At 46.5% G+C, this 18,692-nt stretch overlaps 1 protein-coding gene across 6 annotated transcripts in view; it reads left to right on the top strand.

The window, feature by feature from the left end:
* GGT5 (gamma-glutamyltransferase 5) overlaps positions 1–18,692 on the top strand; it is a 45,543-nt gene that overhangs the window by 11,214 nt on the left and 15,637 nt on the right. For all 6 annotated transcript variants that reach the window (XR_012155178.2, XR_012155177.2, XM_073313711.2 and 3 more), the window contains exons 2-3: positions 10,000–10,130; positions 17,489–17,578. Coding sequence is in view for 4 of the 6 variants with exons in the window: in XM_073313711.2 (XP_073169812.1) it covers positions 10,000–10,130; positions 17,489–17,578 (221 nt within the window). In the remaining 2 variants the exon portion in view is untranslated. The remainder of the gene's footprint in view (positions 1–9,999; positions 10,131–17,488; positions 17,579–18,692) is intronic.

The following is an 18,692-nucleotide window of genomic DNA, read 5'->3' as shown; positions in this document are numbered from 1 at the left end:
AATTTAAAAGCTTTAAGCAGCAGACTGAGGCCCTTGGGAACATGTGTGTGACTTATAGACTCCAACTTGCTGACAGAGTTGTGACCGTGGTCCCAGGGGAGCCATACTGAGATTACTTAATTAGGGCAAACTGCAAAAAATGGGGCAGACAATCCTCAAAGTTGGTGGTCATTCCAGTACTTAGATCCACCAAGCTAGCCTCAAAACAGCTTCTGCAATATCATACTGGTTACCCAGAAACCAAAACACAGCTCCCTTAAAGCAACCCAGCAGTAGGTCTCCATCCAGACACCCAAGTCAACTATGATGAGAATTACTGAAAATCTTATTCACCATACAAGAAAGTTCTACCAATCCCAAAGGATCAGACACATTACCTCCCAGGTTAATGAATATTTCAGATCTTACCCAAATACACACTTACAGCCAATTCTTATTAACTAAACTAAAATTTATTTAAAAAGAAAAGAGAGAGAGTATTGCTTAAAAGATCAGTATGCGTACAGACATGAGTGCAGTTCTGAGATCATTCATATGATGGTGAGCTTTGTAGTTGCAAAGTGTTCTTTCAGAATTAGTCCATAGGTTATATAGTCCAATGTTAATATTTAGGGTGATACCGATGGGACTGGAGATCTCAGTCAAGGTTCCCCTGCATAAAGCATCAAGCAGATCTGAGATGAAAGGATCAGGTCCCAAGAGTTTTTATACAGTTTTCTGACAGCCTCTTGACCATACAGTCCTGGGTGAAAAATAGGCCTTTGATGTAACCTTCTGGTTCCCAAATATCACCAGTAATTAACTACATGTATTAACATAAGGTAATTTATCCATTAAGTAGTTCATATACAGCTTACCACAAACTTTAAAGAGACATATAGACAATGACATTATTTCACTCACATTTCATCTAAATATTAATATTTCCTTTTGATCTCTGAATCAATAGCTATAGTAATAGACAGGAACTGTCTGTTTACATGGCTAACATCTAACAAGATATAAGTAAACACATGCGATTAGGGTCACCTCTAATTCTCTAAGGATACATGATTGCATTTCAAAATTCTAGCCCATTTAACATGAAATGGCCCTAATTACCATTTACATAGTTTTGTAACATGTTTCTAAAGGTTGAATCTGGGTTATTCAGCCTGCGAGCTGCTTAACCCTTTCTGGCCATGTGTCACAGGAGTACACTGAACTAATGCATTTAAAATGCAGAGGGCACTGGCTCTGAATTCCCATGTGTGTTTGGATCGGGTGGAAAGAATTGTCCATGAAGGGTAAACACTCAGTGTATCTCCTGGGATAATGCAAGAACTGTTCATCTTCTGGCAAAAATAAGCAACCACTGTAGTGTGTGAATGAAGAGGGCCTAGGGGTTCTTTAGGTTGTGGTATTTCTCACACAATTTTAAATGTTCAGGAGGGTGTGAGTGATTTATCTGTGTTGCTTTAAAAAGATATTGGCCAAGGGGCCATAGGACAATGGTGAATGTGGGTTATAGGAATTGCAAACATTGTCATAAATTATAAATATAGGTGTAAACTCAAGTGCTGGAATCTGTGGTCTCGGAAGGGTCAGCAGCTCATATGATGGTCATGGGCTTTTTATATTTAAAATCCTCCCTTAAAACTTCTTGTGCTAGGAAAAAAAACTCCACACCTGTCCAGCAGTGAAGGGAACTTCTTATAATGGGCGGAAGTAGGGAAGAGAGACACATCTTTCAGCACGTCTTTAACCACCCCAGGGCTCTGCATTCGCTGCTGCTTTTTCACATGGAAGATCCTCTCGGGGAACAAGTGGAGAGTGGCAGATTTGTTCCACTTGGGAGATAAAGCCAGGCTGGAAACCTGGTCTCTGAAGCAGATATTCCAGGGATTTCTGTGGGAGCATTGGAATAACCCCAGTGGAGCAGACCAGAGGCCCATCTAGTTCAGTATTCTGTTTCTAGTAGTGGCTAATCCTGGATGTTTCAGAGCAAATAACCAAATATAAATAGTGCTACACATAGGGACCCAATTCTACAGCCTGATGCCTTCACAGAGCTGTTTGTGCAGGCATGCCCCAGCTAGTGTCCTAATCTGATATTTTACTCCTGGCTTTGGCTCTGTTGGGATCAGCTATCAGAGTAATTTAGCATGACTTAAGTACATCAGTCAAGATAATGTTAATGGAAAATTCCCAACTGTAAGGGCCACCTGTTTACACAAAAAAATGTTCTTGCAGATCTAAACGAATGTGTTTCTGAGAGGTACTTGCGAAACAAGCCCCCACAAGCTGAGGTGGCTCATGATCAGTGGGTAAGATTAAGTGCAATTCCCTTTTCTCTTAGGCCAGGTCTACACTAGAAACTTTTTCTAGTAGAGTAAGACTGATTAGGGGGGTGAATTTTTTGCAGGTGACATTCCTATACTGGTAAAAGCCCTAGTGTAGGGGCAGTTATACAGCATAAACATGGTTTTGCTGGGATAGCTTATTTCACTCAGGGAACTAAGCTCTGTCATCAAAAGCACTTTTTGCCAGTATAAACTGCATCTAGGCGAGAGGATTTACCAATATAACTATACTGGAAAACCATTTCTAGTGGAGACTAGGCTTTACTCTTCCTAGAGAGTAGCATCTCTACTACCAGGGAATATTGAGCACATCCTGTTGCTAATCCTTAGGTATGTGCTACTTGGTGCTAAGGCAACTAGGGCCAGTGTGGGGAGGTGGGGGCAGACCCACTTTAATGACAAAAGAAACGGTGGCTTAATGTAACTGTGGTTCTTCGAGATGTGATGCAGACATGTATTCCGCTTACGTGTGTGTGCATCCAATGTGCTGGAGCCGGAGACTTTTGCCTAGCCTAGCAGTATGCATAGAAGACAGTGAATCGCACCTCCTGACTGTGGCCCTCCCCTGGCTATATGAAGTGGCACCACCCTGACCCCCCCTAAAGTTCCTTTGCACTAAAAGCCCATGAGAGGAGACTCCAGTGCAGAGGGGATGAAGGGTGGGTCACATCTCAAAGAACCACACTTCCTGTAAGTAACCGTTTCTTCTTTGAATAGATGCAGACGTGTATTCCACTTAGGTGACTCACAAGCAGTACCCCAGTCTAGAGGCAGGGCTTGGAGCCTATGCAATAGAGATCACAGAACTGCCCTTCCGAGGCCTGCATCCACTCGTGAAGATGCAGTAATAGCATAATGGTCTGTAAACATATGTATAGATGACCTCGTGGCAGCCGTGCAAATGTCCAGTATGGAAACATCACTGAGGAATGCCATCGATATCACTTGTACTCTTTTGGAGTGAGCCGTATCCGCTGAGGAGGCATAGGTGAAGCTATTTCATACACAGCCTTGATACAGGATGTTATCCATCTAGAAATGGTCTGTGCCAAAACTGCTTGCCCCTTCATGCTGTCTGCATATGACACGAACAGGTGAGGTGAAGCACGAATCAGTTAAGTCCTGTCTAGATAAAAGACTAGACATTGCTTGACATCCAGATTATGGAAGCGCTGTCCTCCTGGGGAAGAGGTGCAGCTTTGGGAAAAACAGGTAAATACACCGCCTGATTCAGATGAATCCGAGAGACCACCTTGGATAAAAACTTTGGGTGTGATCAATAGGTGCTGGAACTAGGCGTGCTGGGGGTGCTGCAGCACTCCCTGGCTTGAAGTGGTTTCCATCATATATGGGGTTTACAAAGTTTAGTTCAATGGCTCTCAGCACCCCCACTATAAAAATTGTTCCAGCAGCCCACTGTGATTGCAGTGTTACGTTCAGCTCCCCAAGGACAAAGTGAGCAGCTCAGCCATTAAGGCCTACAACTCACACACACCCTTGCTGAAGTGATTGCTATCAGGAATGTGGTTTTCTCAGACAGGAGGGGCAGTGGGCAGGCTTCAAGGGGCTCAAACGGAGGGCCCATCAGAGCTGCCAGGACCATGTTTAGCTCCCACACTGGTTCTTGGACTAGATGATGTAAGCGGAGAAGCCCCTTCAGAAATCTCATCACTATGGCAGTGGAAAAAATTGACTTCCCTTAAATTGGGGGATGGAATGCAGATATTGCTGCCAAAAGCACCCTCGGGGAACTGAGCACAAAGCCAAATTTCTGAAGATGTAGCAGGTACTCTAAGATGTCCTAATGGAAGCCCCTATCATTTGGGTCACACGGGTCAAGGACCACACCAAGAATTTATTCCAGCTCACTAAGTAGGCTGTTCTAGTGGAGGACTTCCTACTGTTGAATAGGACATGTTGGACAGCCGCCAAGCACTGCTCCTCCTCTTCATTCAGACATGTAGCCACTGCATTGTAAGGTTCAAGGAGCTGAGCGCAGGATGGATTGTGTGGCCGTAAACCTGAGTGAGCAGATCAGGATGGAGAGGAAACGGTATGGGAGGCTGAACTGACAGAGCAAGGAGCTCTGGGAACCAGCACTATCTCGGCAACACTAGAGCAATGAGATGAGCTGGCCCCATCCGCATTGATGAACTATGGAATAGGTGGAAAGGCATACAGAAGAGCTAACTGCCAACTGCAGTGGAAGGCATCAGAGACGGAGCCTGGCCTGCAGCCCTCCCAGGAGCAGAATATATGACACTTTCTGTTTTCCCTTGTCACAAACAGGTTGATCATGGAGATGCCCCATGTTGTGAAGACAACCCTGCTGAGATGGTCTGCAAGACAATTTTGCACCCCCAGCAAATGGATTGCTACTGGAGTGATGTCTTCCTCGATGCAAAACTGCCACAGGTTGATCGCCTCCAGACAGAGTAACCTGGAACTTGCTTGTTCACATAGTACATTACGGTGGTATTTTCCCTCAGTATGTGAACCACTGAGTGTCTGATGCAGTCCCAGAAGGCATGGCATACATTGTGGATGGCCTGAAGTTCCGACACATTGATATGGAAGGAGGTTTTCTGTACCGACCACAAGCGCTACACACTTAATGAGTTCAGCTGAGCCCCCCAAATCCAGAAGGGAAGCTTTGATAACCACTGACTTTGTCAGAGAGGGCTGAGCGAAGGGGACTATTTGGCACTACATTGTGGAGGGACTCCCACCAGCGCAAGGAATCCAGGACTGATGGAGGAAGGGGGAACCAGCCTGCCCAGAGAAGGCAGGGAGATAAGCCATCCTGAGCCACATCTGAAGAGGGCAAAAGTGCAGCCTGGTAAACTGGGCCACCTGCATGCAAGCAGACATGTAGCTCCAACAGGCTTAGACACACGTGGACTGTCATGGATGGCTGAGACTGCAGACTGAGGCAGAGCTGCTGAGTTGCTTGGAAGTGGTCGTCAGTAGGAATGCCCTCGACCTCATGGAATCTAACAGGAACCCAGTGAACTTGATTTGTTGTGTGGGAGCCAAGGTTGACTTTGCAGTGTTTAAAATGAGTCCCAGATGGTCGAACAAACGCAATGTGGTGTCAAGCATAGTAATGAGTGTGTCATAAATTTCAAGTACTGTGACAAAGCTCTGTCCTTGCCTCTGTGGGTCCCGCGTTTCCTGGCAGATTTCGCTAGCCTCAGAGGCTCACTGTGACCCTCCACGTAACCCTTCTTTATCTAGAGATAAGGGTCACAGTCTACTGAGCCATTTTCATCATAAGCCAGCAAGGGAGGTGAGGAGAAATTATCCTTCCTTGCACAGTCTCTGTTGTCTCCCAGTCTCAGTGATTAATCAGGGGACAAAGGTGGGGGGGAGCCCGGGCCCACCCTCTACTCCGGGCTCCAGCCCAGGAACCCTAATAGTATCAGCTATGGTAGCTGACCTTTTAGAAATATGACATGTACAATTCCCTGGGCTACTTCCCCCACAGCAGCCCTCACTTCCTCAAGCTCCACTTCACCCTTACCTCAGGGCCTCCTTCCTTGTGCCTGATATTGTGTGTACTACTCAGCCTCTCCAACAGCGCAGCTTCCTCCCACAGCTCCTGATATGCACACCCACCTGACTAACTGGGAGGCTTTTAACTTGTTTCAGCCAGCCCCAATTGGCTTCAGGTGTCCCAATCAACCTAGCATTCTCCCTGCCTGGACTAGATGATCCTTCCAGTCCTACGATTCTGTGATTCTGTGCTGATGCCATAGGCAGTGTTGGTCTCCACACAAACATCAGTACCAGAGTGCCTGAATGTGTCAATGTTGAGGGTGGTGAGAGCTGATATGGGAGCACTTGCGGAGTCAAATGCAGCGGGGCCAAAGAGGGTCCTGGTGCCATGGTCCCCCTCACTGATTCCAGTGCCAGCTCCATCCCCACCATGGCAAGGGAAGGGTCTGGATGCGGTGCTGACAAACACACAGGTTCAGTGGCTCGCTCCATCAGAGGGACCGTAAGTGGCACAGCCCTGGAAGAGTCCTGGACCAATGGTGAGTTAGGGACCGAAAGGCAGAGAAGGTCTGCAGCTGCCTGGGTTGTCAATGATACCGGTACCGGCATCTCCCTCGTCAGTACCAGACTCAATGGATGCTCAGAGGCTGGAACCGGAGTCAATGGCACAGGATTTCTGCTCTTTCCACTCAGTACCAGGGAAGGGTCAGAGGAACCCGTGCCATCCCATGTTCCAGAACCAGCCATGTGCCAGTCTGTACTTTTCCTGGGGGAAGCAGAGGAGTTGCCCCACAACCTGGAATGGTCCTGATTGGTCTTATGAGACATCTTCCTTGATGTCGATAATGGAGAGCGGCTCCTCCGTCTCTTCGGCAAGGTGCCTGCCCCAGAATGAGAGACGGCAGCACTTTTCAAGCCTGAGGGCAATCTTTGACCGAGGAGGACCTTAGTACCGATTGGGCCGCATGGCCTGTTGAAGCAGGTGTTGCTTCAGGCAAAGGTCCCGTGCCACCTGAGTCTGCTTTTTAAATAATTTACAGATCAAACAGTACTCTTAAGATGGGGCTCGCTGAGACAAAACACGCACCGTGGGGCAGAGGGGGTCGCTGTTGGGGATCGCCTCTCCACACGAAGGACCGTGTTTAAAGCCTGGTGAGGGCATCAAGGGGGGAACACTATCTACTAATGCTATCTAACTACTGACTAATTACTTATGTACAGTAAACTAGGCTTAGAGTAAATGCAAGGTTATAAGACTACAGTCACAGACAGATCTTCAACTCCAGCCACGGTCAGTGAGAAGGGACTGAGGAGGGTCAACACCGCCTCATATAGCCAGGAGAGGGGCTGCAGCCCTGAGGCGCAAGCACGGCCCCTCTATGGGCACTGGTAGGCCAAAGTCTCTGGCACCAGCACGCTGGGTGTGCACACACCTGTGCAGAATACAGGTCTGCAACTACTTAAACAACTTCAGATTACTGAGCCAACAGATACTGTCTGAAGTGTGTTGTGGAGGTGACATGCTTTGGTTTTGGGCAAGGAGTGGAGTTAACAACTTGTTTGCTTGGCGTCCCTGTCTGGCCAGCAGAGGAGTGGTTGAAAACAAACCTTACTGTTGCCGACTGTTGTGGTATGAGGTGTGTTTCTTAAAGCCCCAACTTCTGGAGGTGTGTGGTTAGATGAGAATAGCAGCTTTCGTTTTAAAAAAGAAGTTTCTAGCCCTCCCAGTTGCAGAGAAAAGCTTGAAAACAGAACCTAAGTGCACCCTAAAGACACTAAAACCGGAAGGGAAATAAATGGCATCCACATGTGTTAGGCTTAAAAATCATGAGGGTTTTCAATAGTATCTCATGATTTTGGGGGGCCTGATTCATGCCTTTTAAACATTTAGGATTAACAGTCCTGAAAACTGGGGTGGTTGAATCTGCCACTAAGAGAGTCAATTGAGGTTAATCTGGAGTTGTACGAGGGTGCGGTTGTAAGAAGGGTAGTTCCTGTTGCTTAGCCTCCATGCAAATACGTCATCTTAATAATGTTTCACTCCTGTAGCCTGATCTATAGATTATGAATAAAAATTCCCAGTTACTGTATCACTTTGAGGGTTGACAGGTTCTTGTCCCAAGATCAGGCCAAGTATTATTAAAATTATATAGTTGGGATCCCCGATGTGCACAGGTGCAACACTCACACTACAGGAACTCTTTTATATTTACAAATAAATAATTTATTAATACATTTAGCAAAGTCACACACACTAACTCAGTAAGGTAGATAGAGATAATACAGAAAGTACATCTGAACATCCATACTTATACCATCCCTTGCAGAACAACCTGAAATGTTAGCCATTATCGTCCTCATCACCGTCACCTTCTTCATCTTCACCAGTGGCCATCATTCTGGCCCCTCCCAAGGGCTACCTCTCCCTACTGCCCCCAGGCTGGGATGCCACTTTTATAACATGTTATGCTGACATTACGCATCTCTAATGCATATTCAGTAGGGGTTTCTCCCCTCTTCCTTATTTGCATTTCATCTCCTTACCTGTGTTAAGGTATCCTTCTATAAGTTAGTGTATTTATGATTTCACCCCATTATCATATACGTCAATTTGTTGCCAGGGCACTCTTGCAGTCAGATATTCCATCCAGAAGCCAGTTTCAATTCATGTTCTGTGGTGAGCTGATATTATGGACAAAATTCCCCCCTACACTCTACGTCCGGTTTCCCAAAACATATGTGTTACATAAGTTCGTAGGCCTCACGCTAACTGCTGAAGCCAGTGTCTTACAGGATACAAGCCTGTAGGTTCCTTGCATTACTGCTGAATATAATAAAGCAGAATATAATGCAAAGCAATGAATATAATAGAGGTAAGCTGGCCCACTGAGCTACACTTCTAAAGCTCCTTTCATCTGAGGAGAGCAAGGTACTTTCATAATCATTCAGCAGCGACATCATTCATTATATAAGGGGTTAAACTCATGCTACAAGAGGGGTGGCTTTGTAGGTAGGGCACCGGACTGGAGATCTAGATTTTGTTCTTGGCTCTGCTAGAAACTCTATGTGTGATCTTGGGCAGGTCCCAGAATCCCTCTCTGTGCGTCAGTTCCCCTATCTGTATAGTGGGAAGAATACGTCCGTGTGTGCCAGGAGTGTTGTGAGGCTAAATTCATTAGTGTTGGGAAGATGGTCAGAGGGCCCCAGAATATGTTACAAATAGAGATATGGACATGCCTGGCCTGCAGTGAGTGGGGATTTGAACTTCCTCCAAGCTCAGTGCGATATGGAACAGAGTTGTGGATCCAGCCATTGCTTTGGAGGCACTGGTCATCACTCCATAGTGAGGACTGCATACTGGAAGGAGCTTGAAATGAAGCCTAGATTGGCATCCAGTGCCCTGACTGAGCTCATTCACTCTGGTGTAAGTCTGGAGTAGCTTCACTTAAACCAGTGGGGTTACACCGCTGTTAATGAGCAAAGAATCCGGCCCTGAATTTCCACAGAGTTGGTGTTCAGATCCAGGGGCTTGTTTCCCACCCACCTGTAACTCATATTTCTCCCTTTCCCCCCACATGACCAAATGGTGCCTTGTCTAATTGTCGTAGAAGCTGGAAAGTAGTGCAGTTGAACTAGCCACAAATCACTTACATTACTTAAGACATTTGTTAAGACTTCGTCTCTGCATTATAGAGTGTGCTGTGCTCTCCTGGGGGGGCTACTGGTTTTCAGTAGCTTTCTTCCTCTTTGTATGATCATTTCCTGACCTGCCTTGTTGCTATGGCTTAAAAAGCCATAGAAATTTCCGATAATTGTTCTCTATTTTCATCCTTCAGCTCAGCCTAAATAAGTCTTCTGGCTGGTAGGCATGGTCTAGCTGTGTCATTTCCTTGTGCAGCTTTTAGATCCTCACACAGAATTGCTACCTCTTTTTTCAGAGGTTCTCTCTTCTCTGTCCAGTTTCCTTTCCCACCACTGTAACTCATTTCCCCCAGTTTTGTGAAATCACCCCAGCTGCTTCAGTCCACGTAACTATTGACTTCTCCCAACTTACCACCTGAATATCATTTGCATTACAAGCAGGCAGGATCTTCCATGAGCCCGCTCAGTTCTGTGCTGCCTGGCCTTTCACAATATTTTCTCTTCCTTTCTCATACAGGGACATCCTACAACGTAAAGGTTCAGCTGTGGATGCTACTATTGCTGCTCTGGTCTGCACGTCAGTTTTGAACCCCCAGAGTATGGGTCTGGGAGGAGGTGTCATCTTTACCATCTATAATGCAACCACAGGTATGGTGAGGGCCTGTCCGTTCTCAGGTAATTCTCCCATAGCGTTTAGAGTCTATTCACCAGCATGCTCATTCAGTGGCCTTGCACAAGCCAATGTCCTGGAAGTTCAGGCGAAGCATTTTTCAATGAAAGCTGCACTCCCTGGTTAGAATGGTATTGTATTCCCAGACCTACTTATCTGTTCCCATAGAGCGATGGCTGTAAACAGACATCCATTAACTCACAACAGTGTGAGTAGGGTATCGCAGTAATTCAAAAAGCAATCTCGTGGAGGTGAGGGAATGTTGGAGTTAAGGTGAAAAACTCAACCATGTCTGAACTTTAGGCAGGCATTAGAGCAAACCCAGAATGGCCTGAATCCCAGTTAACTGAAGGGCTGGTGCTCACCTTATGCTCAGCCAATGCAGATGAGATCAGAAGGGACGCATTTGTTATGAGAATCTAAGTGTAAATACTCTGGGCCATATTCATCCCTGTTGTGACTGTGCTGAGGGATGGATATGACTCTCCATGTCTGGTGAGGCCTTGGACCAATTGCTTCGTGGCAAGTTTACACCTTGTGTCCTTTACCATATGCCTGTGCAAAAGGCTGCCAGATCAGAACAGTACTTTGTGTGGGTGTTAGGGACTCCACAAAGAAACAGACTGTGGAGACTCAGATTTCAGAGTAGCAGCTGCGTTAGTCTATATTCGCAAAAAGAAAAGGAGTACTTGTGGCACCTTAGAGACTAACAAATTTATGATGAAATGAGCTGTAGCTCACGAAAGCTTATGCTCAAATATATTTGTTAGTCTCTAAGGTGCCACAGGTTTCAGAGTAACAGCCGTGTTAGTCTGTATTCGCAAAAAGAAAAGGAGTACTTGTGGCACCTTAGAGACTAACCAATTTATTTGAGCATGAGCTTTCGTGAGCTACAGCTCACTTCATCAGATGCATACCGTGGAAACTGCAGCAGACTTTATATATACACAGAGAATATGAAACAATACCTCCTCCCACCCCACTGTCCTGCTGGTAATAGCTTATCTAAAGTGATCATCAGGTGGGCCATTTCCAGCACAAATCCAGGTTTTCTCACCCTCCACCCCTCACACAAATTCACTCTCCTGCTGGTGATAGCCCATCCAAAGTGACAACTCTTTACACAATGTGCATGACAATCAAGTTGGGCTATTTCCTGCACAAATCCAGGTTTTCTCACATCCCCCCTACCCCCATACACACACAAACTCACTCTCCTGCTGGTAATAGCTCATCCAAACTGACCACTCTCCAAGTTTAAATCCAAGTTAAACCAGAACATCTGGGGGGGGGGGGGGGGAAACAAGAGGAAACAGGCTACCTTGCATAATGACTTAGCCACTCCCAGTCTCTATTTAAGCCTAAATTAATAGTATCCAATTTGCAAATGAATTCCAATTGGTCAAACTGGACAGTCTCTACGTAAAAGAATAAATGGACACAAATCAGATGTCAAGAATTATAACATTCATAAACCAGTCGGAGAACACTTCAATCTCTCTGGTCACGCAATCACAGACATGAAGGTCGCTATCTTAAAACAAAAAAACTTCAAATCCAGACTCCAGCGAGAAACTGCTGAATTGGAATTCATTTGCAAATTGGATACTATTAATTTAGGCTTAAATAGAGACTGGGAGTGGCTAAGTCATTATGCAAGGTAGCCTGTTTCCTCTTGTTTTTTCCTCCCCCCCCCCCAGATGTTCTGGTTTAACTTGGATTTAAACTTGGAGAGTGGTCAGTTTGGATGAGCTATTACCAGCAGGAGAGTGAGTTTGTGTGTGTATGGGGGTGGGGAGGATGTGAGAAAACCTGGATTTGTGCAGGAAATAGCCCAACTTGATTATCATGCACATTGTGTAAAGAGTTGTCACTTTGGATGGGCTATCACCAGCAGGAGAGTGAATTTGTGTGGGGGGTGGAGGGTGAGAAAACCTGGATTTGTGCTGGAAATGGCCGACCTGATGATCACTTTAGATAAGCTATTACCAGCAGGACAGTGGGGTGGGAGGAGGTATTGTTTCATATTCTCTGTGTATATATAAAGTCTGCTGCAGTTTCCACGGTATGCATCCGATGAAGTGAGCTGTAGCTCACGAAAGCTCATGCTCAAATAAATTGGTTAGTCTCTAAGGTGCCACAAGTACTCCTTTTCTTTTTGCGAATACAGACTAACACGGCTGTTACTCTGAAACCTGTCATTATGCAAGGCACTGCATTTAGCCGTATGGAGTGGAAAAGTATCAACTGCATGAAAAAACTTGTACAGATACAGACAGACATCATCTTCCTTTCCAAATGCAAACAGATGGACATCGTACCAAAAGGACTGAAGGTAAAAAATCCATTACAATCTACATACCACACAGACTATGCTGACAGCTTGTGCCACACGCTCTCAAAGAAACTGCGGAATCACCTGATCAACATCCTCTACAGCAAACAGGGAAAGATTAAGAATGAGCTCTCAAAAATGGATACTCTCATAAAAAAACAACCTTCCACACAAACTTCCTCGTGGCTGGATTTTACTAAAACTAGACAAGCCATTTACAACGCACACTTTGCTTCTCTACAAAAGAAAAAGGACACTAAACTTTCTAAACTACTACATGCTACTAGGGGCCACAGCAATGGTTCCCTCAACCCACCTAGCAATATTGTTAACCTATCCAACTATACTCTCAGCCCAGCAGAAGCAGCTGTTCTATCTGGGGGCCTCTCCTTCTGCCCCTCCACCCCCACGAACATGATACAGTTCTGTGGTGACCTAGAATCCTATTTTCGACGTCTCCGACTCAAGGAATATTTCCAAAATACCTCTGAACAGCATACTAATCCACAGAGGTCTCCCTACCAACACTACAGAAAGAGGGATTCTAGGTGGACACCTCCTGAAGGTCGAAACAGCAGACTGGACTTCTACATAGAGTGCTTCCGCCGACGTGCACGGGCTGAAATTGTGGAAAAGCAGCATCACTTGCCCCATAACCTCAGCCATGCGGAACGCAATGCCATCCACAGCCTCAGAAACAACTCTGACATCATAATCAAAAAGGCTGACAAAGGAGGTGCTGTCGTCATCATGAATAGGTCGGAATATGAACAAGAGGCTGCTCGGCAGCTCTCCAACACGAGTTTCTACAAGCCATTACCCTATGATCCCACTGAGAGTTACCAAAAGCAACTACAGCATTTGCTCAAGAAACTTCCTGAAAAAGCATAAGATCAAATCCGCACAGACACACCCCTGGAACCCCGACCTGGGATATTCTATCTACTACCCAAAATCCATAAACCTGGAAATCCTGGGCGGCCCATCATCTCAGGCATTGGCACCCTGACAGCAGGATTGTCTGGCTATGTAGACTCCCTCCTCAGGCCCTACGCTACCAGCACTCCCAGCTACCTTCGAGACACCACTGACTTCCTGAGGAAACTGCAATCCATCGGTGATCTTCCTGATAACACCATCCTGGCCACTATGGATGTAGAAGCCCTCTACACCAACATTGCACACAAAGATGGACTACAAGCCGTCAAGAACACTATCCCCGATAATGTCACAGCTAACCTGGTGGCTGAACTTTGTGACTTTGTCCTTACCCATAACTATTTCACATTTGGGGACAATGTATACCTTCAGATCAGCGGCACTGCTATGGGTACCCGCATGGCCCCACAGTATGCCAACATTTTTATGGCTGATTTAGAACAACACTTCCTCAGCTCTCGTCCCCTAAAGCCCCTACTCTACTTGCGCTATATTGATGACATCTTCATCATCTGGACCCATGGAAAAGAAGCCCTTGAGGAATTCCACCATGATTTCAACAATTTCCATCCCACCACCAACCTCAGCCTGGTCCAGTCCACACAAGAGATCCACTTCCTGGACACTACAGTGCTAATAAACAATGGTCACATAAACACCACCCTATACCGGAAACCTACTGACCGCTATTCCTACCTGCATGCCTCCAGCTTTCACCCTGACCACACCACACGATCCATCGTCTACAGCCAAGCTCTGCGATACAACCGCATTTGCTCCAACCCCTCAGACAGAGACAAACACCTACAAGATCTCTGTCAAGCTTTCTTACAACTACAATACCCACCTGCAGAAGTAAAGAAACAGATTGATAGAGCCAGAAGAGTTCCCAGAAGTTACCTACTACAGGACAGGCCTAACAAAGAAAATAACAGAACGCCACTAGCCGTCACCTTCAGCCCCCAACTAAAACCCCTCCAATGCATTATTAAGGATCTACAACCTATCCTAAAGGATGACCCAGCACTCTTGTTTCATATTCTCTGTGTATATATAAAGTCTGCTGCAGTTTCCACGGTATGCATCCGATGAAGTGAGCTGTAGCTCACGAAAGCTCATGCTCAAATAAATTGGTTAGTCTCTAAGGTGCCACAAGTACTCCTTTTCTTTTTAAGGTGCCACAAGTACTCCTTTTCTTTTTGCGGAGACTCAGGCCTTCTAATTTAGCAATTTACTCCCTTTGGCAATCTAGCTATGCTCAAGTCTAGCCACTTTCAGGCCCTGACATAAGACTTGTCTGTTTGTTTGGCTTTTAGAACTCAAAGTTTTGTTATGTTCCTGCTTCAGTGTATTTACAGTGCCTGAGCTTATCCCAGCCAACGTAGCCTATAGTCATTAGCAGTAAGAATAATACTGTAGTTTAAAGCAAACAAGCCAGCTAAGTAACAAAGTCTGGAAATATGCAGTACTGACCTACATTAGAAAGCTGTGCTGTCAAAACTTTCCTTTTTCTCAGCACAGCCTGGTGTGTTGTCTCCTACCAACCAAACTCCACTGTTGCTGACATAGTTATTCTCCTGTTCAGAACATCGTAACCCTCTGCCAGTGTACTGGCAGTGGCTGTGTGGGCATACACATACTGATATGGTATAGACAGTACTCCAGCTGCCATCCCAAAATGCAACATTCATTTGTGGTTCCAACACCCTCCTAAAGTCTATTGTTTCACCTCACTTTTTTCCCCCTTTACTGGTGGGAGAATCCCAGTCGTTGCCACATGAAAGGGACTTAAGCACTCTCTGTTGCAGATATGAATTACAGTAGTGTGGACTATTGTTGCATAATAATATAATCTGCACACTGCCCTGCCTCTTAGCCTGCCTCAGGTACAAGGATTATCAATAGCCAGTCTGTAAGCATGTATATGGTGCTGCATGTCTAAGGTTGTGTTGCTCTCTGACTTGCACTGGGAAAATGGAGTGTCTTTATGATAGTGGCAGATGAATATGGAGTATTAGATGGTTTCAGGGACTTGTATGGACAGAGGAGAATGAGAGAGGGCATGGTTGTCACATTTTGGGGTGCAACCCACACCAGCATGAGGTTGTGTTACCATTTGTTGTATAACTCTGAGTGCCTTAAAATGCTCTGCTGCTGTAGCTTCCTGTCTGGGTGCTCCCAGCCAGGATACAAGCCTGCACTGAGTATCCGTGTGATAAAAGCCACCCTGGTTCAGCAACTCCAGCAGCCTGCTTTTTATACCACAGCCACTCCCTGGTCTCCAGCAGCCTTGGTTACTATTAGCCAAGCCACCCCTACTCCCGAATTTCCCCCAAACTGTCTGCCCTGAAATGTCCAGCCCTCTGTTGGTACATTTAGGGAAGTAATACAGTCAATTGCTCCCTTAAAGAGACAAAACCTCAGCAGTCTGTTACTTTAACTAGAGTTCATGATTACTTCAATTCAAACACAGCACCGGATTGGTTTAGATGGAAAATAAGTTTATTGATGAAAAGAGAGGATTTTAAGTGAGCTCAGGTGTAAGGGATAAAATCAGAAATGGTTATGAGCAAATAAAAGTGAAAAATGCTTTCTAAGGACTAAGATTTAACCAAGCTACAGTCTTGTTTCAAGGTGAGCTTCTTATGCTTCCTCCCAGCAAGACAGCTGACTGACCCCTTGGTCAGGATCTCCCACAAAGTCCAAGGTGCTCAGGTCCTTTGTCTTTCAAAGTGAAAGATAAGTTGGGGTTCTTTGCCCCCCTCTTTTATAGTCCAGTGAACCTTTGAAATGCATCCTTCTCAAAGTCTAGTGCCCTCCTGTGAGGAAAGGTGCCGTGGAGTCTGATGGAGAAGGTTCCATGCTGGTTCCAATACACCAGGAATGGGCAAACTTTTTGGCCTGAGGGTCACATCAGGGTTCCGAAACTGTATGGAGGGCTGGGTAGGGAAGGCTGTGCCTTCCCAAACAGCCTGGCCCCCACCCCCTATCTGCCCCCTCCCACTTCCCACCCCCTGACTGCCCCCCTCAGAATCCCCGACCCATCCAACCCCCTCTGCTCCTTGATCCCCTGACCACCCCCTCCCAGGACTCTCTGCCCCTAACCGCCCCCCAGGAACCCCACCCCCATCCAACTCCCCCTGCTCCCTGTCCCCTGACTGCCCCGACCCCTATCCACATCCCGGACCCCTGACAGGTCCCCCGGGACTCCCACGCCTATCCAGCTGCCTCCTGCTCCCTGTCCCCTGACTGCCCCCTGGGACCCCTTGCCCCTTATCAAACTCCCCCGCTCCCCACCCCCTTACCATGCGGCTCAGAGCACCAGGACTGGCAACCGCACTGCCCAGCCGGAGCCAGCCACTCCGCCACGCTGCCCGGCAGGAGCGTGCAGCCCCGCCACCCAGAGCACTGGTGGGACGGCAAGCTGAGGCTGCAGGGGAGGGGAGACAGCAGGGGAGGGGCCAGGGGCTAGCCTCCCCAGCCGGGAGCTCAAGGGCCAGGCAGGACACTCCAGGACACGTTTGCCCACCTCTGCAATACGCCAATGAATGGCCACTTGACTGCAGTTTGCAACCAGGCCCCCTGCAGCAGGTGCAGGAGCGATGTAGAGATGAGAATTCCTGGTTAACTGGTTAAGCCAACTGTGTGCCTCTTTGCACCACTGAAGTACCATAAAAGGGCCACAGCAGTTTTTAAGATCAATAGAGCCAGAATTAACCCATCTGTATATCCTGGATCATGATCTCACTTTCAGATCAAACAAAGAGTCAAAGGGACCAGCAGTATGAGATGTACTGTTCTTAAAATGTTAGGAAGACGTAAACTCTGCAGAAGGAAAGCGCCCTGCTGCAGAGTTCATAAACATAACATGAGAGCTTGGCCGGTTTGGTGATGGACTTCATGGACTCCACAGTGCATGATCCAGTGGGACTCCAACCCTCACTAGTTTCCACAAAAAAGCATAAACTCCAGCACTTTGCTTTCTGCTCCTCTAACTGTGATGAATGAAACGTACCAGACACTGGGAAGAGATTATTATGTGTTTTCCCTTCTTATTTCCAGGAGAGGTTGTGGTGATTAACGCTCGTGAAACAGCTCCAGAAAATATCAAACAAGACTTGTTAGATCAATGTACAAGCTCTCTCCAAGTAGGTAAGGATTGGAATTGGACTGTTTTCCTTTCAGACAGCTTGGTGCAGTAAAAAGATGCTACTTTATTTGTACATACTTGAAAACTGTTATCATGTTTCAGTCTTCCCTCGTAGGTCATGTTTTCTAGACCTTAAATTTTCACAAGCTTTATAAGTGTACTCTGTATGCCATTATCTCAGTCATTAAGCTTTTGAATAGAAACATATCCTGAACTGATCCCTGGTGACCCTACTCGTTATGTCCATCTTATTTTAGCTCCATCTAGGTTTCATTTCCATAGTTTGTTTATAAGAAAGTCATGGGAGACAGTATCAAAAGCCTTACTAAAGGCAAGATATACCATATCTACCACTTGTAGGCTTGTTACACTGTTCAAGGTTGGTTTTACATGTGAGACTGCTTGAAATACCTTTTTTAGCAAAGTAGGACCTGTCGTTGCTACAGGTAGCCTGGTCCTACAGATAACATTTTCACACACACATACATGTGTACGAAACTGCGAACTGTAGGGATGTGCTACCTGTAACACTGCAATGTGATGAAGCTACCCCACATCAGCCATCTGGCATAAAGTATATTTTAGCTATGTCATATCCATATCATAAGCATATTTTCATAAAGAATGTAGAGTATAATGTCACACCCCACATGTATGTTTGCTGATCTGCAAATGGTAAAGGAGCAGGCACCTTTGGGTGCAAACGCTCATGACAATAGTGCAGAGCCATGCAAGCTCTATGATTCTGTTGAGGTGGCAGACAGTGAGGAGGGCCAGGCAGGTTAATGGGTTTAGAAAAAAAGGTGTAAACATTATGTATACGTTTATGTATGGCAGTGGTTCCCAAACCGGGGTTTGCCAGAAAAATTTCACTCATGGCAGGCAGAGGACCCCGGGCTTTGGAGGCAGCAGATGGGACCCGGTTGCAGGGCAGACAGCCCAAGCCCCAGGGAGAGCAGGGCAGGGCAGTTGGGGCTGGCAGCCCAAGCCCTGCCCCCGTCAGTGGGGGAGCCAGCAGCCTGAAACCCAGCGCTCCACGCGGAGCTGGCAACCCGAGCCCCAGGAAGAGTGGGGCCGGGCAGTTGGGGCTGGCAGCTGAGCCCCGGCGGTCAGCAG

This window comes from Lepidochelys kempii, chromosome 15 (genome assembly GCF_965140285.1).
Source record: "Lepidochelys kempii isolate rLepKem1 chromosome 15, rLepKem1.hap1, whole genome shotgun sequence".
NCBI lineage: Eukaryota > Metazoa > Chordata > Testudines > Cheloniidae > Lepidochelys > Lepidochelys kempii.
The sequence above is the reverse complement of the archived record's forward strand: the minus strand, read 5'-3'. Positions and strand labels throughout refer to the sequence as shown.